The sequence below is a fragment of the Arachis hypogaea genome, chromosome 13, assembly GCF_003086295.3.
Source record: "Arachis hypogaea cultivar Tifrunner chromosome 13, arahy.Tifrunner.gnm2.J5K5, whole genome shotgun sequence".
Classification (NCBI taxonomy): domain Eukaryota; kingdom Viridiplantae; phylum Streptophyta; class Magnoliopsida; order Fabales; family Fabaceae; genus Arachis; species Arachis hypogaea.
In genome coordinates this window covers 12,177,413-12,200,476 of record NC_092048.1, presented here as the reverse complement: position 1 = coordinate 12,200,476, position 23,064 = coordinate 12,177,413, and the positions used below count along the sequence as shown (strand labels likewise).

Below are 23,064 nucleotides of genomic sequence, written 5' to 3'. Positions count from 1 at the left end.
TTGGTGGCGACTTCAAGTGTTTTACTATGCAAGTAGATATTCAGGTATGAATAATCAGGTAAATGGTTAGTTAGGAGAATGTTAACTGTGCTGTAAATGGATTAAAATAGGTACATAGTTAATTAAATGTTAAAAGTCTTAAATTCGAAAGAGTTGAGTAAAAAGCAAGACCATAAGAGTGTTGATATAGGTCCAAAACGATGTTGAAAAATTTATGGGGTACAATTCTTCCTCAAGGATAAGAATATATGAGAATCAAAATACACCTTACACCTAAATAGGGTACATGAATGCACTAGGCTAAAGGAACTATTTGAATTGCTTAATACCAAATTGTTTTGTTACATCTAGTTTGGAATTGGAGGAATGCATCCACCAATTGATATTGTATACAAATAAGCAATAATCAATGTAAAATAAAATACTACAATTTTGTGTGAGCCCTTTGGCAAATGGGCAAAAGATTATCACTACGAAAATCCATACTATGCCTAATGAATGCAAAATTGGGTGACTTCAATTCAATAGGTAGCTACTCATGCCTGTCTAAGAACTTCTCTATAACGACTGAGAATGCCGCAAATCCAGCACAACCAGCACATGCTGCTTTTGGACCACCTACAATCACAAAGCAACACCAAAACATTCTGAAACAAAGGCAGAGCACAGATTTTTGAACTAAACAAGAAACATTTAAATCTTAACGAAAACAGTGTATTTATGCCACATTTAGGATCAGAGTAATTATAATTCTTCAGATCATCCTGGAAATTTCCAACCCATTTTTATCTCCAACCAAACATACTCTAGTATTAAATTTTTAAGGTAATTTGCACGTTCACAACTACAGATTATGTCAGAGGCAGAGCAAAGCTTGAAATCTTCAATGCCTTTCTAAGTTTATCAATCTCCCAAACAGAAGCATAAGACTAGAGATAGGACTTCAAATCAATGGCTAGCCACAATTTTGTTTAATGGTTATCTAAAGGTCTAGGAACTTACCACTCTAAGAATGCAAAATCCTTAGGCTTCAGTTGCCACTTCTCATGTATAAACACATTCTTCCAAGTACCAAAAAAGTCAAGAAACTAAATATTCTAAATTCTTAAGGTAAAGTATAAAAAGCAAACTGGAACTTCAAGGCATCCAAGTCTGTCTTTTTTACATGTCTCGTGAGGCTTCAATGACAGAAATGAATGCAAATAAGGTTACCTTTTGCTGATATTGAACCTCCAGTAACACACCCAGCAACAACAGTATTTGTCATGTCATGTTTCGCTCGTGCCTGCAAAAGAATATCAAAAAGACAAGGCATAAGAAGGAACCCGACATGCTCAAAATATGTTCCTCTTCATCTCTATTATACTACCTTCTCAACAACACACTCTGCAGCTGAGAATATAAAACCCATAACAGCAAACGCTTTGGCCGAACCCCAGCTCCGCCGCCCCATCTGCTTCGCTTGATATATAAACTCCTGCCTGCCAGTCATCTCTTCATGAGGCCTGTCTAATGCTCCAAGAAGCAATCCCATGAAGAAGCCAAGTCCACCTCCTAAAAAAAGCATCATCATATAAATCCCAATAAAAACAAATTAAAAAAAAAATCACAATGCCTCAACATCTTCCAAACCCTATCATAACCCTAAAGCATATCAAAATCGCATATTTAACATTGACAATTGCACTTCAACTCCTTTATTATCTTGTCATGGCATGACTCTGCATTGTTTGATTAAACTCCCAAAATAAAGGCAATAAATTTATACTAATATAAATGTAAAGCTTAAAAAATTATATTGGAAAAAGCGTATGATTACGATTATACCCATGACTCCACTAACAACACTGCGCACAGCACAGTTATTCCAAATATCTTGGCCGCGAATTTCTTCAGCTGTGGGCAACCTCAGAGGTTGAATCGGAGGCTTCTCAGCTTCGTTCAGATTCGAAGCAACACTCTCAGTTCCTTTTCCTGACTCATCAGCCATTTTCTACACACACTCCTTCAATTGATCCAAGACTTCACAGAAAAACACTTCATAATCAACAGTAAGAAAAAAAAACTGCAAAATAATACTTTCGAAATCTCTATATACAGAAGCTATAGCTAAAGGAGATTTGCCTGTGGTCTGATGAGCGGTGATCAACGGCGGCGGAGAAGCTGAATTCAGACGGAGGAGAAGGGTCGGCGGTGGCTGCAGCTATGCTGCGTTACTAGTTTTTGTGCGAATGCTTCCTCTACTCCTTGGTATTTTCGGATTTGGGCCATTTTTGGTTTAATTTGGGCCTATACCATAGTTTCTTGGCCCAGCCTAAATAAGCATATGACAAAAACTGGGGCGAATAAACTTGTAACCTCTCGGCAATAAGTCTTAGCTCACATCATGGCATATCTTTTCCTCCCCATCTCAAAGGTCTAGGGTTTAAACCTTAGAGATTGCAATTGAAGAAAAATGTGGTAAAAATGTGAGGAGTGTGTAAGTGTGTTGTATACCTAAAATTGACGATTGTCCAAAAACTTGTAACCTCTCATCATAATTTTTACAGAACTCATCACCTTATAAAATATAAATTATCATCCAGTTAATAATAAAATTAGCCCCTTAAAATTCACCCATAAATAATTTTAGGCACTAAAATATTTAACGCTTCACATATATGTATATTTCTGTATCTTATAAAATTTTAAAATTTGTGTGTCGATGTATTCCGTTCCCGTATATGTACCAGTATTCGTGTATCATAGCTGATATATCACTGTTAAAAGTTAAAATTTAAAATGTGATATGATATGTTAAAAGAGAAAAGCTCTAAAGCACCAATTTAATTTATATTAGCCCGTAATTTTAGTCAAACAGTTCAATATTAAATGTTTTGTAGTGTGTCTCTTCCGTTTGCCAGGATTATAGTAAGGACAATGCCGACTTCCCTGCTGCAGGAGCAGGAGCCAACTCCAAAGAGTACCAAACTTCTATAAAATATGAATTTAATTTTATTATATTATTAATATATTTTATACGTGTATTTAATTATATAATATTATATTAATAAAAATAATTATTTTTAATATTAATTATATAAATAATAGAACGAATGTAATTATACTATTGTATAAAATATTTTATATTATTAGTCTATTAAAATTAAACTTATAAAATATAAATCATAATAATTTTTGTTGCCAATTATTATAATGCCACTATCTGTTGGGCACTAGCTTATATTGGAGGTGGGAGATCATAGGCTGCATTTGTTTATTGATCCGAAATATTGAGATAAAAAAATGAAAATATAAAATTATATTTAAAAAATGAGATATAAAAATAGTATAAATTAGTCTAAATATGCACACTTTAGTTAAAATAGAAAATAAATGAATGAATAAAAAATATATGAAAATCAATTTAAATTCAAGGATTTATTTGAGTATTTTTCCTTCTTAAAAAAACGCAAAAAGAAATTTCAGTTAAAAAGATTTATTTTTGTATATTCTAATACATTTGAGTAATTTTCTTATAAATATAAGTAGAACTATTGGAAAAAAAAGTTATAAAATTCTTCCTTTTATGTTGAAATGCTGCAATTGTCATCTTTTTAAAATTATTATTATTCAAATATAAAGTAGTTTTGCAAAATATCAACATGTAATTTTCTAAAAATATCATTTTGTAAAATATCATCCAAACTTGTCACTCACCATAATTTAGTTGTTCAATATAATAATAATATATTTTTATTTTTTAGACATAAATTGCTGAATATATACACGTCATTTTTTCTCCTTGATTCCGGGACAAAGTTTTGAGACTTTGGATGAAAGCTGAAGAATTCTTTTCTTTCTCCCCACTTTATCATCATTATTCTAACTTCCTTATACAAATTTTTCTTCTCCCCCAAAAAGAATTATAACAATTTTTATTAAGTTTGAAAGTTTGATCATTATTTCATTACATATGCCATTTCATTTCCCTGAACTCTCCTTTGTCATTTTCCCAAAGAGATATAGATAGTGGTTGAACAAAAAAGTGTTTTGTTTTATTTTATGTAACGTACAAAAAGGTTTGATAGAAGTAGAAATTAAAAATGTGACTGAGTCCCCAAGGAACGTAACATTACAATCCAACACTTCTTCAACTCACTCTCTTTAATTTCCTTGATCCATTCTTCTTTCTCCAAATTACAAGTTAGGGAAATTAAGCTAAGGTATGATCTTATTTTCTTTCCCATCATAGACTAATACTTTGATTTTAACTATAATTTTGGTTGAGATATCCTTTTTTTTTTATAGATAAGTTAGGAAGATGAGTGAGAACTTAATGGAAAAAGTGAACGCATTAGGAGAGCGTCTCAAGATTGGTGGGGTGGAAGTAGGTCGAAAGATGAGTGCCGGAATGAGTTCTATGAGCTTCAAAGTAAAGGAATTTTTCCATGGTCAAAACCATGCAGACAGGCTCGTCGAGGAGGCTACATCAGAGTCCCTCGACGAGCCTGACTGGTCTATGAACCTTCAAATCTATGACTTGATCAATGATCATGAAAGCATCAACGCAGGCGAAGTGGTTCGGGCGATCAAGAGGAGGATCATGATGAGGAATAATCCGAGGATTCAGTACCTTGCATTGGTCCTTCTTGAAGCATTGCTTAAGAATTGTGACAATAAGGGATTCATGGAAGTGGCATCTGAGAGAGTTCTTGATGAGATGGTTAAACTAATTGATGATCCTTTAACAGTTTCTAGTAACCGCAACAAGGCTTTGATCATGATTGAGGCTTGGGGAGAATCAACCACTCAGCTTCGTTATTTGCCTATTTTTGAAGAAACTTACAAGGTGCTATACATATCTATCTTCAATTTTTTATTTTTTTTTTCTATATGTATAAACTAAATAAGTTTAGAGAAATATTTGTATAACTCATTTTTTTTCTATATAGTAAAAAAAATTACTCTTGCCTGTTTTTGATAATTACTCTTGTTTGAGCAGAGTTTGAAATCAAGGGGTGTTGGATTTCCTGTGAGAGACAATGAAAGCTTGGCTCCAATTTTCACTCCTCCTCCTCGTCGTTCATCCTCTGCTGCTGATTCAGATGATATCATTTTACCACATCCCATTCGCTATGATATTCCCATGCGAAGCTTCACCTCTCAACCAACAACAAAGGAAGCTTTTCATGTTGCAAGAAACACCATTGAGCTTCTCTATACTGTCTTATCTTCTTCACCACACCAGCAACTTTTACGGGTATCATTTCTTTTCAGTGTTTCATGATTTTCACCACTAGCTGCTTTTTTTGCGTGTCATTTATACAATTTACATTAATAACTATTATTGACTGAATTCTAAACTCAAGTATGATAATAACAGACACAAATTTTAAACCTTAAATCTTAATAATGATATAATAGATTGGTGAGTGGTGACGAACTTTAAAAAAAAAAAAAATTCCTAATTATTTGGCTGAATATTGTAGGGTAAGTTTTTAAACGGTGTTAAATTTATCATAGATAAGTGTTATATGAGTAAACTGAATCTCTGAGCTTTTTACTTTAAACACAAATAGGTCTGGGACGAATTAAGAATACAAAAACATCATTTACTTTCTAAAACACGAGATATCTAAATCCTTTTAGGGAACTGATTTGTTGTTATATATTTTAGACAGAGTGACTTAAATATCCCGTATTTTAAAAAATTAAGAACGTTTTGGTATTTTCAATTAGTTAAAACTTACGTGTCTTTGAATTAAAAAATTTGAGACTTATTTATCTTTTTCTCGCGTTATATTTTAAGAAAAATAATGTTAATTGCTAACTGCTATTATCTTTTTTTGAGGCCTTCCTGAAAATTTCAAATCCAAAACAAATTAGTAAGAAAAATAAAAGTCCACTAGTCAGGAAAAATAAGTCTATTGACTTATGACTTTCACAAAAAGGTAACAGTTCAATAATTAATATAAAATAAATACGAAGTTGATTGCATAATCCCATTTGAATAGAAACCGTTAGTTAAATATAGGTTCACATGGTTTTTCCTTTACTCGTTAGTGAACCATCTGAATTGAAAAATCCACTTATTTAACAGAACTTGTTTGTACAGGATGAACTGACAACCTCATTAGTACAACAGTGTCAAAGGTCTCAATGTGATGTGCAAAGAATAGCTGAGACTTCTGGAGACAATGAAGCACTTCTTTTTGAGGCATTGAATGTGAATGATGAGATTCAAAAGGTTCTAACCAAGTATCAAGAATTCAACAAGCCTACAGCTCCTCCTGCTCTGCCTACATTTACTCCACTCCAACCGGTTGAGGCGGAGGAATCACCCGGCCGGAACACAACTGAAGATGATGATGATGATGATGCCTTGATTAGGAAGCCAAGTGATTCAAGGGTTGGATTGAGCCATGATGACATGATGCATGATCTTGATGAGATGATTTTTGGCAAAAGAGGTGTTGGAGATGATCCTACCAACCAACACCAATCATCAAAGCATGATCTCATCTCCTTCTAATTATTTATGCTTGCAACAAACGACACATAACCTTAATTAGTTATATACTTAATTACTAGTTACTTCTATAATATATTAGATCATGGTTTTGAACCTTGTTCTTCAAACCTCGTTGATTTATTTAAAATGCGTCCTATAAATACATATAAAGTTGAAAAATCATAAATTAAATTTAAATGCAAGGCATCACCTCTATTATAATATATAAAAATAAAAATAAAATAATAGTATATAATTTTTTTATAAATCTTTATACATCAATGCAAAATCTATTTTGTAGTAACTATTAAGATAGAGAATAGTATTGAAAATCACATTTTCTAAATTATATATAAAATTATATTATAGAATGGAATATGCAAAATATTAGAACTATTCCTATAACACACTATCATATATGGTCACACAAAAAGTTAATTAAGGCAGCTCAGTGCACGAGTATCTCGCGTTAATGTAAGGTTTGAAAAAGGACCACACTCAAAGGTGTAATGTACACTGATAATTATATCAGTGCTGTTTTCATAATTTAAATCTGTGACCTTGAAATCACACAGAGACAACTCAACCGTTAATCCAAGCCTCCTCTTTTTGTACAAAAAGTTAATAGTCATAACATAATTTAAATAGAAAAATATCATAACCATTTAGAAGATTCTGATCATGATAATAACATTTAAATACCAGTTATAATCATAAGTGTTAAGGCTAAATTTGATTCAAACTGAACAACCCTGTTTCTGAATTCTATAGTTTCTAATCTTCAATCATGAGCTTACATCCATCCTTCATTTCCAAATTTCGTAGTGCAAGAGACAATGCTCGGTTTGGTCCTTGAACTTGTACTTGTCTCAGGGCAGTCAAAGACCACAGTTCATCTGGGAGATTGTCCAATTTTCTACATCTTCTGATAATCAGACTTTGAAGGCATGGCATTGCACCATTGCCTAATTTCTAGCTATGAACTTGGAGCCCCAGCATCAAAAAATCCTGGAGCCGTTTGAAGCTACCGGCACTGCAATTAATCTCAAAGGAATCATGAAATTCAAGTGCTCCATGCAAGCTCAAACGTTGGAGTCTAGTAAGATTAGCAATGGCATTTATCCCATCATCATTCATGAAGCTAATTCCCGTCAATGTTAATTTTGTAATGCATGGAGGAAACTCTATATCACACATTGCAAGGTCCAAAGCTCCTATAACTTTCAATGTGCTCAGATTTGAGAACTGCTGCAGGGTCTGTAACAATTCAATTGGCTTGCAACCGATGTGCCATTCCATGTGCTTTAAGTTTGAGGACTCTGAAACCTTATATTGCTTCCATTCAATGAAAAGTTTTAACTTGTTCAGATGACTACTTAATCGTTGTAAGCTTGACAACAATTCATGCACATTATCTTTGGGGATCCAGGAGATGTGCACACCCAACTTTTGTAGCTTGGGAAACCTTCCTTTCTCTAACAAGCATGCAATCTGTCTATTGAATGTAATGTAATAGATGGTTTGAAGATTCCACATAATTTCATCTTCTTCTTTTGAACCATGGTGGCCACGGAGGATCATGATTCCATTAGTATTCAGATGCCTAAGTTGTTTCAGGCTCCATAGTCCACTGGGCAAAAATATTGAAAGCCACAACACAGCACCTAAGTAGTAATTGTGATTGTATATTTCCAAAGTTTGTAAACATTGAAGTGCAGATATAGAATCCGGAACCTCGAATAAACCACTATCTAAGCGTATTCTTAAATACCTTAAATGGATAAATAAGCCCAAGTTGAAAGGGACTTTGCTGCAATAATTTTCCCCAAGATCTAATACCCGAACCAATTTGAACAATTTAAAAAGCCATTTCACCTCACTGGGGGTAAAATCGTACTTTCATGGGTAAAGGCAAAACAAAGAGCGGACACATGAATGGTCATTGTTGCTTGAAGAAACATAACGATGCATGCCACATTGGATTGCAAGCCTGCGAGGTTTTGATCTCTCCAAGATGTTATTATTTGTGCAAACCTCAAAAAGGTTGTCCTCTTTGCTCTCAGATATGCAAAGATCACGAAGAAGATCATGGATGCGACATGCCTTCACATCTCCATTAAAGTTCACTCGCGATGCTTGAACCAAGCTACCATCAATGAGCTCATACAAGTAATCTTCAGCAACATCCTCTGCATTTCTGGTCCCAGTTTGTTGAATAAATCCCTCAGCCACCCATTTTTGCAGCAATGACCTTACACCTATCTCAAAATCTTCAGGGTAGATCCCGAAATACAGAAAGCACGGCTTTAGTCTTGTAGGCAAGTTGTCGTAGCTGAGTTTGAGTACAATGTCCTTAACTTGGGACTCATCTTGAGTAAGATACCAGTTGACATGTCCCACAACTCTGCACCATTCCCTGTGTGACTTCCTCTTGTTTGCCATTAAACCTGCCAAAACAACAATGGAGAGTGGCAAACCTCCGCAACTTTTGATCATTTGTTTTCCAAGATTCTCTATATCAGAAGGACACTCTTCTCCTCGAAACACGTTCTTGGAGAAGAGTTCCCAACTTTCATCATCACCGAGGAATTGAAGGTAATAAGGAGGATATGGACTCGTATGCGATTCCACCTCTTTCAAACGGCTAGTGATGAGTATTTTACTACCATTGTTGTCGTTTGGAAAAGCATCTTGTACCTCATCCCAGTCTTGAGTCTTCCAGAGGTCATCAAGGACGACCAGATACCGTTTCTTGGTCAAGAAATTCTGCACCATTAGCTTTAGCTCGTCGATATCCAAGTTAGACAGGTCACCTGGTTTCTCTCTTCCCTTCTGTTTCTTTCCTTTCTTTTTCTTCCCATTATCATTCTCAGCGTTAGGCATCAAACACTTGATGAGGCCAAGCAAAAGCTCCTTAACTCTGTACTCATTCGACACATAGACCCATGCACGACATTTGAAATATGACTTCACCTCGTCGCCGTTATAGACCTTTCGGGCAAGGGTGGTTTTGCCCAAGCCACCCATACCGATGATGGAGACAACATTGCTCTGGGAAGTCTCTTCCTTAAGCAGCTGGATCACTGCCTTTGATTCACGAACAAAACCAACGACATCATGTTCCTCCACATTTCTTCTTCTCTTGTGCAGCAACAGCACCCTCTCCTCATCCTCTCTTGCTGATGATGATTCACCTTCTTGTTGAAAGACATTGGTGAGTTTCATCTTGTTTTCTGTTATTTCATTGACACTGGCTTTGATGCTGTCTATTTTCTCCGCAACATCATGGAGCAACTTTACTTGTTCAAAAGCATGGAGCATCCTCCCCAGCATGGTTCGACGCTTGTGCATAGCCACGTTGGCAACAAAGGTGTCAATGACATTCTCAGCTTCGTGAGCGACATCTCTGATCTGGCTAAGAACTTCTTTCTCAATTCCTTTTTTGGTTTTCCCTTTAGATGTTTTGAGTGTTGGTGGTTCCCCAACCTCAAGTGGGACCCACACATATTAAATCAAAAAAAATAAATAAAAGAAAACAAGAGTGGCCTAATAGCCACGAGAGAGGGAGAGAGAGTTTGGAAGCCTCTCTTTTCAAAAAGAAAAGAAAGAAGGAAACAGAAAGCACGCCGTCGAGGTCAAAGAGAAGAGAAATTGGGAGGAAAAGGACAAGCTAACTTTGATCACATTGACTTGGTAAACTTGTTCCATTTTTTATGAAATTTTAGTATGTTATTCCTGGTATAGAGATGAACATTAGGATATAACTTATTTGTTGTATTGCCTTCTCTTTTGCCTGATTTGAAATACTCACTTTGTGGAGAATTTATGTTGATTCCACCAGTTTTGGTGATGTATTTTGTTAATTGTTGAGATGCCCTAGTGTTATTAGGAAGACTGTTTGTGTACCCATTATTCTAATAGTGGAAGATTTTTCTGGACTAGGTCCCGTGGGTTTTTTGTCCCTCTTTTGGGGGTTTTCCCACGTTAAAATTCTGGTGTCTGATTATTTAATTTCTGCCATTATATTTGCTGCTTGGAATATCTTTGGTGTTGCCTATTTAATTGCACAGGTTGTGGAAAAATTATTTTTTGGTGCTTCCGCTGTTAGACAGGTTCTTGTTTTGAACCTTGGTTGAGTTTTTTTCCAACAAAGTGGTATCTAGAGCTTTGGTTGTTTATTTCTGTGCTGATTAAATGGAGGAAAATACTCATGGACCGAATATGGTCAAATTGAATTCTCAAAATTATTCGATTTGGAAGACCCTCATGGAAGATATGTTATATAGCAAGGACTTGTATGATCCTGTGGAAGGGGATAAATCCAAAGGTACTAAATCCGATGCTGAATGGAAGAAGCTGAATCGGAAGGCAGTTGCTTTGATTAGGCAATGGCTTGATCTTAGTGTGTATCCACATGTTGACACCGAAACGAATGCTGAGAAGATGTGGAAGAAATTGAAGGAGTTATATGAGAGAAAGAATGTGCAAAACAAAGCATTCTTGATTAGGAAGCTTGTCAATATGAAGTATGTTGAAGGTAAATCAATGCCGGAGCACTTGAGTATTTTTCAAGAGACGGTGAACGAACTGACAAATAATGAAATCACTTTGAATGATGAGTTGCAAGCCTTGTTGTTGTTGAGCTCTTTGCCTGATAGTTGGGAAGTTCTGGTTGTGACACTGACTAACTCAGCTCCAAAAGGAAAGTTGACGTTAGCAATGGTTAAAGAGAGCATGTTGAATGAAGAAGCCAGAAGAAGAGAGCGAGGTTTGACTAATGCCTCCTCCCAGTCAGAAGCACTTGTTTCAGAGTCACGGGGGAGAAGTCAAAGTAGAAAGCCTCACAGTTCTGACAGGTCAGAGAGTCAAAGCAAGTCAAGAGGAAAGTACAAGCCAAGAAAGGAGTTCATTTGTCACCATTGTGGCAAGCTGGGGCATATCAAGAGGTATTGTAGGTTCTTGAAAAGAGAACAATCAAGGGGAAGAAACGAAGACAAAGGTAAAGATAGTGATAAAGAGACTGCTGCTATTGTTTATGAAGATGTTCTTATCACATATGATGAAAATTATGTGAATCTTGTCTGTGATGATTCCACTTGGATTATGGACTCTGGTGCCTCATGTCATGTCACTCCGAAGCGTGAATTTTTCACTTCCTATATTGCTGGAAATTTTGACAAGATCAAATTAGGAGATAAAGGAGTGTGTGATATCATTGGTATGGGTGATTTGTGGCTTGAAACCAACATGGGATGCAAGTTGTAGTTGAAGAATGTTAGGCACGCGCCAGATATGCGGTTCAATCTCATTTCAGTGAAGGCATTAGATCAAGAGGGATATTGCACTTCCTTTGGTAGTGAAAAATGCAAGATTACCAAAGGGGCTCTCATTGTTGCTAGAGAAGACAATAGTCTCACTACTCTCTACCGGTTGCAAGCAAAGTTGTGCAAAGAAGATGTGAATGTAGCTGATGATTCCTCTTCTGATTTGTGGCATATACGTCTTGGTCACTTGAGTGAGAAAGGACTAAGCGTCTTGGCCAAGAAGCACTCACTTCCAGTGAAAGGTACAACTTTAAATACTTGCACTCATTGTTTTGTTGGAAAGCATGCTAGAGTATCATTTCATAATTCTGGACCTCATAGGAGATCACATGTTCTAGATTTAGTTCACACTGATGTTTGCACTATGGATGCTAAGACACTAGGTGGTGCATCATATTTTGTTACTTTTATTGATGATTATTCTCGAAAAGTGTTGGCTTTTGTTTTGAAATCTAAAGACCAGGTGCTCGAAATCTTCAAACACTTTCATGCAAGTGTTGAAAGAGAAACAGGAAGGAAATTGAAATGTGTTCGAGCAGATAATGGTGGTGAATACAGGGGTCCGTTTGAAGAGTATTGTAAAGAACATGGGATCAAGCTTGAGAAGACGGTTCCTAAGACTCCTCAACATAATGGAGTTGCAGAGAGAATGAATCGCACTATCAATGATAGAGTAAGGTGTATGCTCTCTCATGCAAAGTTGCCTAAATCCTTTTGGGGTGAAGCGATGAGGACTGCAGTAGACTTGATCAACCTTTCTCCTTCTGTTCCACTTAATGGTGATGTTCCAGAGAAAGTTTGGAGAAGGAAAGATGTCTCCTATAGTCACTTGAGAGTGTTCGGCTGCAGGGCTTTTGTTCACATTCCAAGAGATGAAAGGTCTAAACTTGATGGAAAGTCAAAGCAGTGTATCTTCATGGGTTATGGTCACGAAGACTTTGATTACAGATTATGGGATCCGGTGAGCAAGAAGATAATTAGAAGCCGAGATGTGATTTTTCTTGAAGACCAAACTATTGAAGATCTTGAGAAGACAGATAAGCCAACAGTAACTGTTAGACGCTCTGTTGATGATGAACCTGGTCCTTCCACTAGACCTCCTGTTGATGGGGGATATGTACAAGTTGATAATGATGGTGATGATTTGCATGATGAACCTACACCTCAACCTGAGGTGCCAGATGTTGAAGTTCCACCTGAACCATCAGTTGATCCTGAATTGAGAAGATCTACTAGAGAGCGTCATCCTTCTCAGAAATACTCTCCTCATGAGTATGTGATGAATACTGAGACTGGGGAGTCAGAGAGCTACCAGGAAGCTATGTCTGATGAGCATAAGGAAGATTGGTTGAAGGCCATGCAAGAAGAAATGAAATCCTTGCATGAGAATCATACTTTTGAATTGGTGAAATTGCCGAAGGGTAAGAGAGCATTCAAGAATAAATGGGTGTTCAAGTTGAAAGCGGATAAAAATGTCTCACGGCCAAGATACAAAGCTCGATTGGTTGTGAAAGGCTTTGAGCAAAAGAAAGGTATTGATTTTGAGGAGATTTTCTCTCCAGTTGTGAAGATGTCCTCTATTCGAGTTGTGCTTGGATTGGCGGCTAGCTTGAATTTAGAGGTTGAGCAGCTTGATGTGAAGACTGCATTCCTTCACGGTGACATAGATAAAGAAATTTATATGGAGCAACCAGAGGGTTTCGAGGTTAAAGGAAAGGAGCACCTTGTATGCAAGTTAAAGAAGAGCTTATATGGGTTGAAGCAAGCGCCAAGGCAGTGGTACACAAAGTTTGATTCCTTCATGGAAGGTCATGGGTATAGTAAGACTTCTTCTGATAATTGTGTCTATGTTAAGAAATTCTCTGATGGTGATTTTATAATTCTCTTGCTTTATGTTGATGACATGTTGATTGTTGGTCATGACACTAAGAAGATTGAAAGTCTTAAGAAAGACTTGAACAGATCCTTTGCTATGAAGGATTTGGGTCCTGCAAAGAAAATCCTTGGCATGAGTATCACTCGTGACAGGAAGAATGGAAAACTGTGGTTGTCACAGCAGAAGTATATTGAGAAGGTTTTAGAGAGGTTTAGCATGAGTAATTCCAAACCTGTTAGTACTCCACTTGCTAGTCATTTCAAGCTGAGTTCGCAGCAATGTCCTACAAGTGAGAAAGGGAAAGCAGAAATGAAGAAGATTCCATATGCATCTGCAGTTGGCAGTTTGATGTATGCTATGGTTTGCACCAGGCTGGATATTGCTCATGCCGTTGGAGTTGTTAGTCGGTTTCTCTCTAATCCTGGCAAGGAACACTAGCAAGCAGTGAAGTGGATTCTCAGATACCTTAATGGTACTTCCAGAGTTTGTTTATGCTTTGGGAGTGGCCAACCTGTGTTGGATGGTTACACAGATGCGGATATGGCTGGGGATCTTGATTCAAGGAAGTCTACTTCTGGTTATATGATGACTTTTGCAGGGGGAGCTGTGTCATGGCAATCTCGACTTCAGAAATGTGTCGCTTTGTCTACTACAGAGGCAGAATACATTGCTGTTGTTGAAGCTTCTAAGGAACTCTTGTGGATGAAGAAATTTCTACAAGAGTTAGGCATCAATCAAGAGAAGTTTGTGTTGTTTTGTGACAGTCAGAGTGCTATCCATCTCAGCAAGAATCCGACGTTTCATTCCAGATCGAAGAACATAGAGGTGAGGTATCATTGGATACGTCAAGCGCTTGAGATGAAGTCATATGCACTTGAGAAGATCCATACTGATGATAATGGTTCAGATATGATGACTAAGAGTTTACCTGCAGTGAAGTTTGATTACTGCAAAAAGAAGGCGGGCTTGGTGGAGCAGCCTATCCCCACTTGAGTTGGTGAGGGGGAGATTTGTTGGTGGGTCCCCAACCTCAAGTGGGACCCAGACATATTAAATCAAAAAAAATAAATAAAAGAAAACAAGAGTAGCCTAATAGCCACGAGAGAGGGAGAGAGAGTTTGGAAGCCTCTCTTTTCAAAAAGAAAAGAAAGAAGGAAACAGAAAGCACGCCGTCGAGGTCGAAGAAAAGAGAAATTGGGAGGAAAAGGGCAAGTCAACTTTGATCACATTGACTTGGTAAACTTGCTCCATTTCTTATGAAATTTTAGTATGTTATTCCTGGTGTAGAGATGAACATTAGGATATAACTTATTTGTTGTATTGCCTTCTCTTTTGCCTGATTTGAGATACCCACTTTGTGGAAGGTTTATGTTGATTCCACCAGTTTTGGTGATGTATTTTGTTGATTGTTGAGATGCCCTAGTGTTACTAGGAAGACTGTTTGTGTACCCATTATTCTGATAGTGGAAGATTTTTCTGGACTAGGTCCCATGGATTTTTTGTCCCTCTTTTGGGGGTTTTCCCACGTTAAAATTCTGGTGTCTGATTATTTAATTTCTGCCATTATATTTGCTGCTTGGAGTATCTTTGGTGTTGCCTATTTAATTGCACAGGTTGTGGGAAAATTATTTTTTGGTGCTTCCGCTGTTAGACAGGTTCTTGTTTTGAACCTTGGTTGAGTTTTTTCCAACATTGAGGAACACGTTTATGATGCTGAGCTCACTTTGAAGGGATCTAACCCTGTCATCCACGCCACATAGCAGATTGGCTTCACATTCTAGCAATTGGGACAAGTTGGCCAGGACAAAGGAAATCACACTATCTGCCATTGGAGGGGGGGGGGGGTGTATGTAAGTAAGGAATGGATTGATTTGTGTTTAGAAACTGAACTGATGATGGTTGCTGTAAGTAAGAAAGACTGTGAAGTGTGAATGGAAATTAAAGTGGAATGCAATAAATAATGCAGTTGATAAAATTACTCCAGACATCACCTTTGTGACTTTGTCTTCTCCTCAATCCTCATTGACTCTGCCTCAAGTCAACATACGCAGCTGAAGAAAGTTCCTTCTCCAAATTATATGGTCACTTGCATTATATTATATATATTTATATCCTAAAGACAGCAGTAACTATATCAATGGCAGTTTCGCATATTCAGTTACAAAAACCAAAGAATGATATAATAATTACAAGGATCCAGATAATGGTAATTAAGAAGTTTACTTCTAATTTGTACGACACACGATAATGAGTACTCTAAACATAGTATTGAGTTTAAATCTAATCACTTGCAGAGGGAAAAATAAACGTGTGCCTCCTTGCTCGCACAGATCCTCACTGCATCATGGATTTGGCAGATGGGGATTATCAAACACTTTTTAGGCATCTTTCACATTGGCCACTGGGAAAGATATTACGGATCCGGGCCTGCATATGGAATCGGGTACTAGTCTCACCCCAATATTGTATTATGCTTGAAATAGACAAGTTATGGATAACCAATTTTTGATGGTGAACAACAGGACGTGAATTTCTTCTTAACTCTGCCACATGACTAAATAGTGGCCTCACGTACTAGAATCAAATGTGAGCTGTTCTGAGACCAGAATTCTTGTCTTTGAGCTTCAATTATTGTTGTTGTGATTTCACAACAACAGAGCACACTGCCTGTGATCAAAGAAGGGGTAAAACACCAAAAAGGAGAACTACATTCAAGAAGTGTCATCTATTAAACTCAAAATTGATGCCTTTTGGTATCTCATTTTATCGATTTCCCTTCCCAGATAATCCAATGTTGTGTCTGTTACATGGTTAGGAGGACACCCAGCATCCAACATCATTTTCAAGAACTTATACGCTTCCTTCAACTGTCCTGCCTTGCTGTGAATTTCAATTAATGTATTACATGTGACAACATCGGGATTCATCCCACTGCCCTTCATTTGCTCGAAGAAGTTGTTCGCCCGTGCTCCGTGGCTCGGCACATCTGGCGGTACAGCCATGCCAGCATAGCCGAACCCCACGACAACCAGCCACACGCATCCAGGTCTTCCAGCAAGAGAAGCCACCTGATATGCACCCAAGAGTCAGATGTATATGGGAAGAGGATACCCCTATCAACTGCATGATGTATCCTCTCGGGTACTTCATCAGGCGCTCCTCTGTGGCATCCTGCTCCAACTTTTCACAAACCGTATTGTGGAACCAAGTGAGCTTGACAGTCCATTTGGTGTCCTCTGGGACATGAACAACACCCAAAATCTGCTCACATAACTCCTTAATGGTCCGTCCCTGATAGTGCTGCTCTCACCCACCTATGCATCCACTAACAGGATCACCATCAATCCTGAGTCCCAACTGATAGGTGACGTCCTGCAGGGTGATGGTCATCTCCCCACACGGTAAATGAAATGTATGGGACTCAGGCCTCCACCTCTCTATCAACGCCGAGGCAAGCGACCAGTCGTGCTCGAACTCGACCATATAGGCCACGTACTCAAACCCAGCACGTCTCAGATATGACCTAATCTGCTCTGGTGGCCGTGTCATCAAATTACGTCTGGTGTGCAAGATCCAAGGCGCCTACCAAACGGATAAAATTAATTTCATAAGAAAAGGTATCGTGAAGAAATATAGCAAGTTCACTTTTAATTCAATACAATAAAATAAAAAGAAAAATTCAAAAAATCATACCATTCGATCAAGTCTCCCGACAATGTGCTCAACGTGATCCAATCTATACATTTCATGTTCATAATCCAATAACTGCTGCTCTATCGAAACACAATCTAGTAAAACAAAATCACACACTAGATTACTAAAAAAATAAACTAACTGAAAAATAGCTTATAATCCTACTAATTTTAAGTTTACCTTATTTAACTGACGCTGTCGTGTAACTAATTAATTTATAACTAACTCAACTCTAAATTTTGTTGCTGAAATTTCTTTCTTATTTAAGTTAACTTAACTAATTATTCCACTGATTACCGTCTAATCCACAACGTAAGCTAATAACTTTGACTAAATTAACTAATAATGTACTTTCTTATATTCATTAACATGTTTATAGCCAATAAACAGTAACTATACTAAAAAGCGGTAACATAAAATAATCTATCTAACATAACAACACTTAAAAGTACGTCTAAGCAACTAACTAACTAACTAACTAACTAACATGTAAACAGTAAATTTATTATTATAACCAACAAACAATCTATACTTAAGAATTTCATCTAACATGTAAACAGTAAATCAAATAATTCTAATTAAGATAAAAAAAAATAGATTATTAGTTACTAACCTGGAACTGAGAAAATCGTCCACGCTAAACTTTACGGATGTCGAAAAGACAGAAAGGAGTAACAGAGAAAAAATTTTGGAAGGAAGAATAGAAGAGGAAAAGGACAAACCAAAATGGTTCCACCAATTTATATAGTCTGCCGAACTCATCATAGAGTTCGCCGGGGTGCGACGAACTTTATATAAATTATAGAGTTTGTTGGGAAGTGTGGCGAACTTGCTCTAAATCCCAAAAAAAAGAAAATCGTATTCCTACAATTAAAGCTGGAATATATTTTTTAAGAAATAATTAATTATTTCATTTTATAAATGAAAAAAAATCCTATTTTAGTGTTATAGAGACTACTAGTACACAAAATCAAGCTATTCATATAAAAACTGATCCTGTTAAAATAACAGATTCAGTTACTTCCTTGTCAAGATAGCTAACATAAGTGACTAAGTAAAAGGCAAGTGGTTGAAGCGTTAAAGCTGAGGAATCGTCCGAACGGCACAGAAATGAAGAAGATGATGATGATGATTTTTGGCAAAAGAGATGTTGGAGATGCTGCCATAAAACATGATTTCATCTCCTTCTGATTATTTATGCTTGCAACAAACAACACATAATCTTAATCAGAAAGTATATATTACTACTAGTTACTACTATAATTTTTTAGATCATGGTTTTGAATTTTATTCTTTACATTCGGTTGATTTCTTTAAATTGCGTCCTATAAGTATATATAAAGTTGAATAATTATAAATTAAATGCGACGCTCCACTTCTATTATAATATATAAAAAATAAGAATAAAGTAATGCTATAAGAAGCTAATCTATTTATTTATAAAAATATTATTTATTAACCAAAATTAACTACTAAAATTAAGTATCAATATATGTATATAAATATATATGTGATTTAATTTATTTTTAATATATATATTTATATTTTAACATATAGTTTATATTATTGACTAATTTTAGTGTATACATAATATAATTGATTTATTTATAATTTATAAAAGTTTATATGAATTCTCTATACAATAAGTTGTAGCTATCTACTTTTTTTTTCTAATGATGCTACATGCCTACATGGACACTCTTAAACACATGACAATATAGGAAACTAAAATTAAAAAACTCTTACCTATTATTATTATTTAAATATAAATGACTAATTGAATGCAATAAATATATACATTAAAAGTGTTATAATAATTATAATTATAAAAAAATTTCAATTATAAAATATAGATATTTAAATTTTATATTTTATATTTTTTGTCTACTTATATATGTTGTATAAGACTCGTATTACTTTACTATTTGGTCTATTTATAAAATATGTTGCATAATACTCTTACTTTATATTTTAATTACATACTAATTACTGAAAACTCCTCCAAACAAATTTAAATTTGGCACAACATCTCTTAACTAAGTACATTCAGATATATTATAATAATAAATTTATTTCATAATTTTATATTATATTTTTAGTGTTTTTTATTCTGATCTATTTTTCTTAACTTTTTTTATTATTTAAAAACAATAAAAATAACAAATAAAGAAAAAAATATAATAAAAATATGGTTTTTTTAAATAAATAAATTTAAATTCCTGAAATAATAAATTATAATCTAATTCGTATTAAATTTTAGTGGAATAAATAATTAAATATATAAGAATTATATACAAATTACTAAATAAATATTTTATAAAATATTTTTAATATAAAATAATTTAAATTTAATATTAATTTATATATTATCTAATAAATCTTTAAACAATATTAAAATATACTATATAGTATAATTAATTTATCTTCCTATGCATAGCACAAATCTCATTCTAGTAATATATAAATTCTTAAGTTTACTATAAACTTTTATATATCAATACTGGATCTATTTTGTAATAAGATAGAGAATAGTATTGTATGTCATAATTTTTTAAATTAATTATCTAATCATAAAATTATGTTATAGAATGAAACATGTAATACTAGAACTATTACTAGAACAGTCTATCATACATGGTCATACAAAAAAGTTAATAGTCATAATATGATTTAAATGGACAAATATGATAATCATTTAGAAGATTTTAATCGGAGCAATAACATTTAAATACCAATTATAATGATAAGTGTTAAGGCTAAATTTGATTGAAACTCAATATCTATACTACTTCTGGATACCACTATGTTATTATGAGGTCACATCCATCCTTCATTTCCAAATTTGCTAGCGCATCAGACAATGCTTCGGAGGGTTTCATGACTTTTACTTGTCTCAGGGAAGTCAAAGACCACAGTTCATCTGGGACATTGTTCAACCTTCTACACCTTCCAATAAGCAGAGTTTGAAGGCATGGCATTGCACCATTGCCTAATTTCCAGTTGTTAACATTCAGCTCCAGCATCTCAAAAACCTGGAGCTGTGGGAAGCTGCCTGCACTGCAATTAATCTCAAAGAGAATATCAAATGTAAATGATCGAGACAATCTCAAACGTCTAAGTCTAGTAAGATTACCAATGGCATTCACCCCATCATCATTCATGAAGCTAATGCCTGCCAAGGTTAATTCTGTAATGCATGCAGGAAAAGCAATATCACACGTTGCAAGGTCCAAAGCTCCATGAACTTGTAATGTGCTCAGATTCGACAACTGTTGCAGGCTTTGTAACAATTCAATTGCTTTGAGCCCCATGTGCCAATCCATGTAGTCCTTCTTCCTTTTAAAGGAAAGTTCCAACTTGTTCAAATGAGTTAATCGCCGAAGGGTTGATAACAACTCATGCACATTATTTTTATGGACCGAGGAGATGTGCAAACCCAACTTTCGTAGCTTCGGAAACCTTCCTTTCTCTATCATGCGTGCAATCTGACTATTGAATTTAATCATAGAGATGGTTTGCAGATTCCACATGACTTGATCACCTGCTTTTGAACCATGCTGGCCTCGTAGGATGAAGGTTCCATTACTCTTTAAATGCCTAAGTTGTTTGAGGTTCCATACTCTCCTAGGGAGATATATTGTATGCAGCAGCCCATATATGTCCAAAGTTTGTAAATTTTCTAGTGTGCATATAGAATCTGGAATGACTTGACAACTACTTCCTAGTACGAATATTCTTAGATACCTTAAATGGATAAATAAGCCCAAGTTGGAAGGGACTTTGCTGCAATAGCTTCGCCCAAGATCTAATACCCGAACCAGTTTGAAGAATTTGAAAAGCCATTTCATCTCACACCTTTTTGGGTCATGGAAAAACAAAGAGCGGACACATGAATGGTCATTGTTGCTTGAAGAAACATACCGATCCATGCCGCATTGGATAGAAAGCCTGCGTGGTTTTGATGTCTCCAAAATGTTACTATTTGTGCAAACCTCAAAAAGCTTGTCCTCTTTGCTCTCATATATGCAAAGATCTCGAAGAAGATCATGAATGCGACATGCCTTCACATCTCCATTAACATCCACTCGGGATGCTTGAACCAAGCTCCGATCAATGAGCTCATACAAGTAATCTTCAGCAACATCCTCTACATCTCTGGTACCAGTTTGTTGAATAAATCCCTCAGCAACCCATTTTTCCAGCAATGGCCTTACAGAGATCTCAAAATCTTCAGGGTAGATCCCGAAATACAGAAAGCAGGGCTTTAGTCTTGAAGGCAAGTTGTGGTAGCTGAGTTTGAGCACAATGTCCTTGACTTGGGTCTCATCTTGAGTAAGATACCAGTTGACATGTCCCACAACTTTGGACCATTCCTTGTATGACTTCCCCTTGTTTGCCAGTAACCCTCCCAAAACAACAATGGAGAGTGGCAAACCGCCACAACTTTTGACCATCTGTTTTCCAAGATGCTCTATATCAGAAGGACACTCTTCTCCTCGAAACACTTTCCTAGAAAAGAGTTCCCAACTTTCATGATCACCGAGTAATTGAAGGTAATAAGGAGGATAATATGGACTTGTATGGGATGCCACCTCTTTCAAACGGCTAGTAATGAGTATTTTGCTACCATTCTTGTCGTTTGGAAAAGCATCTTTTACATCATCCCAGTCTTGAGTCTTCCAGAGGTCATCAAGGACTACCAGATACTTTTTCATGCTCAAGAAATTCCGCACCATGAGCTTTAGTTCGTCCACACCCAAGCTAGAGAGGTCACCTGGTTTCTGTATTCCTCGCTTCTGTTTCTTTCCCTTCTTTTTCTTCCCAAGCTCGCTCTCAGCGTTAGGCATCAAACACTTGATAAGGCCAAGCAAAAGCTCCTTAACTCTGCAGTCATTTGAAACAAAAACCCATGCACGACAATTGAAATATGACTTCATCTGATCGCTGTTATAGACCTTTCGAGAAAGGGTGGTTTTGCCCAACCCACCCATACCGATGATGGACACAACGTTGCTTTGGGAACTCTCTTCCTTAAGCAGCTGGATCACTGCCTTGGATTCACCAACAAAACCAACTACATCATGCTCCTCCACATTTCTTCTTCTCTTGTGCAGCAACAGCACCTTCTCCTCGTCCTCTCTTGCTGATGATGATTCACCTTCTTGTTGAAAAACATCGCTGAGCTTCATCTTGTTGTCTCTTATGTCATTGACAGTGGCTTTTATGCTGTCTATTTTCACAGCCACATCACGGAGCAACTTTCCATGTTCAAAACCATGGAGCATCTTCCCCAGCATGGTTCGACGTCTGTGCATAGCCACATTGGCAACAAAGGTGTCGATGACATCCTCAGCTTCGTGCGCAACATCTCTAATCTGACGAAAAACTTCTTTGTCAATTTCTTTCTTGGTTTTCCCTTCAGATGTTTTGAGGTGCACGTTTATGAAGCTGAGCTCACTTTCAAGGGATCTAACCCTTTCATCCACGCCACATAGCAGATTGGCTTCACGTGCTAGCAATTTGGACAAGTTGTCCAGGACAAAGGAAATCACACTATCTGCCATTGGAAGGAGGGGGGGTGTATGTAAGTAAGGAACGGATTGATTTGTGTTTAGAAACTGAACTGATGATGGTTGCTGTAAGTAAGAAAGACTGAAGTGTGAATGGAAATTAAAGTG

At 36.2% G+C, this 23,064-nt stretch overlaps 3 protein-coding genes and 1 pseudogene across 4 annotated transcripts; 1 reads left to right on the top strand and 3 right to left on the bottom strand.

The window, feature by feature from the left end:
- Positions 1-296: 296 nt before the first annotated feature.
- On the bottom strand, positions 297-2,347 carry LOC112737245 (mitochondrial import inner membrane translocase subunit TIM22-4). The gene is made up of 5 exons (XM_025787049.3): positions 2,125-2,347; positions 1,828-2,022; positions 1,370-1,554; positions 1,213-1,285; positions 297-618 (listed from the first exon to the last, which is right to left on the bottom strand). The coding sequence occupies exons 2-5, from the start codon at positions 1,988-1,990 to the stop codon at positions 533-535; spliced, it is 507 nt and encodes a 168-aa protein (XP_025642834.1). The 5' UTR covers positions 1,991-2,022; positions 2,125-2,347; the 3' UTR covers positions 297-532.
- A 1,714-nt stretch (positions 2,348-4,061) lies between these two features.
- On the top strand, positions 4,062-6,621 carry LOC112737242 (TOM1-like protein 1). 2 transcript variants are annotated; one of them, XM_072213363.1, is made up of 5 exons: positions 4,149-4,205; positions 4,291-4,414; positions 4,476-4,831; positions 4,985-5,242; positions 6,098-6,621. In XM_072213363.1, the coding sequence occupies exons 3-5, from the start codon at positions 4,502-4,504 to the stop codon at positions 6,512-6,514; spliced, it is 1,005 nt and encodes a 334-aa protein (XP_072069464.1). In that variant the 5' UTR covers positions 4,149-4,205; positions 4,291-4,414; positions 4,476-4,501; the 3' UTR covers positions 6,515-6,621. The 2 variants fall into 2 exon arrangements, with proteins under 2 accessions (XP_025642829.1, XP_072069464.1); XM_025787044.3 differs by having other exon boundaries at positions 4,062-4,205; positions 4,291-4,831.
- A 646-nt stretch (positions 6,622-7,267) lies between these two features.
- Positions 7,268-15,522, bottom strand: LOC112732670 (putative disease resistance RPP13-like protein 3; annotated as a pseudogene).
- Positions 15,523-20,052: 4,530 nt separating this feature from the next.
- On the bottom strand, positions 20,053-23,064 carry LOC112737241 (disease resistance protein RPP13-like). The gene has a single exon (XM_025787043.3). It carries the CDS (start codon positions 22,948-22,950, stop codon positions 20,188-20,190), a length of 2,763 nt encoding a protein of 920 aa, XP_025642828.1. The 5' UTR covers positions 22,951-23,064; the 3' UTR covers positions 20,053-20,187.

Bases quoted from the DNA above. Each gene is read 5' to 3' on its own strand.
- LOC112737241 (XM_025787043.3), bottom strand. From the start codon at position 22,950: ATGGCAGATAGTGTGATTTCCTTTGTCCTGGACAACTTGTCCAAATTG.
- LOC112737245 (XM_025787049.3), bottom strand. From the start codon at position 1,990: ATGGCTGATGAGTCAGGAAAAGGAACTGAGAGTGTTGCTTCGAATCTG. The intron at 1,555-1,827 runs GTATAATCGTAA...TGCTTTTTTTAG, and splicing joins TGTTGTTAGTGGAGTCATGG to GAGGTGGACTTGGCTTCTTC. The intron at 619-1,212 runs GTAACCTTATTT...TTGTGATTGTAG, and splicing joins AGGTTCAATATCAGCAAAAG to GTGGTCCAAAAGCAGCATGT.
- LOC112737242 (XM_025787044.3), top strand. From the start codon at position 4,304: ATGAGTGAGAACTTAATGGAAAAAGTGAACGCATTAGGAGAGCGTCTC. The intron at 4,832-4,984 runs GTGCTATACATA...TTGTTTGAGCAG, and splicing joins TTTTTGAAGAAACTTACAAG to AGTTTGAAATCAAGGGGTGT. The intron at 5,243-6,097 runs GTATCATTTCTT...TTGTTTGTACAG, and splicing joins CACACCAGCAACTTTTACGG to GATGAACTGACAACCTCATT.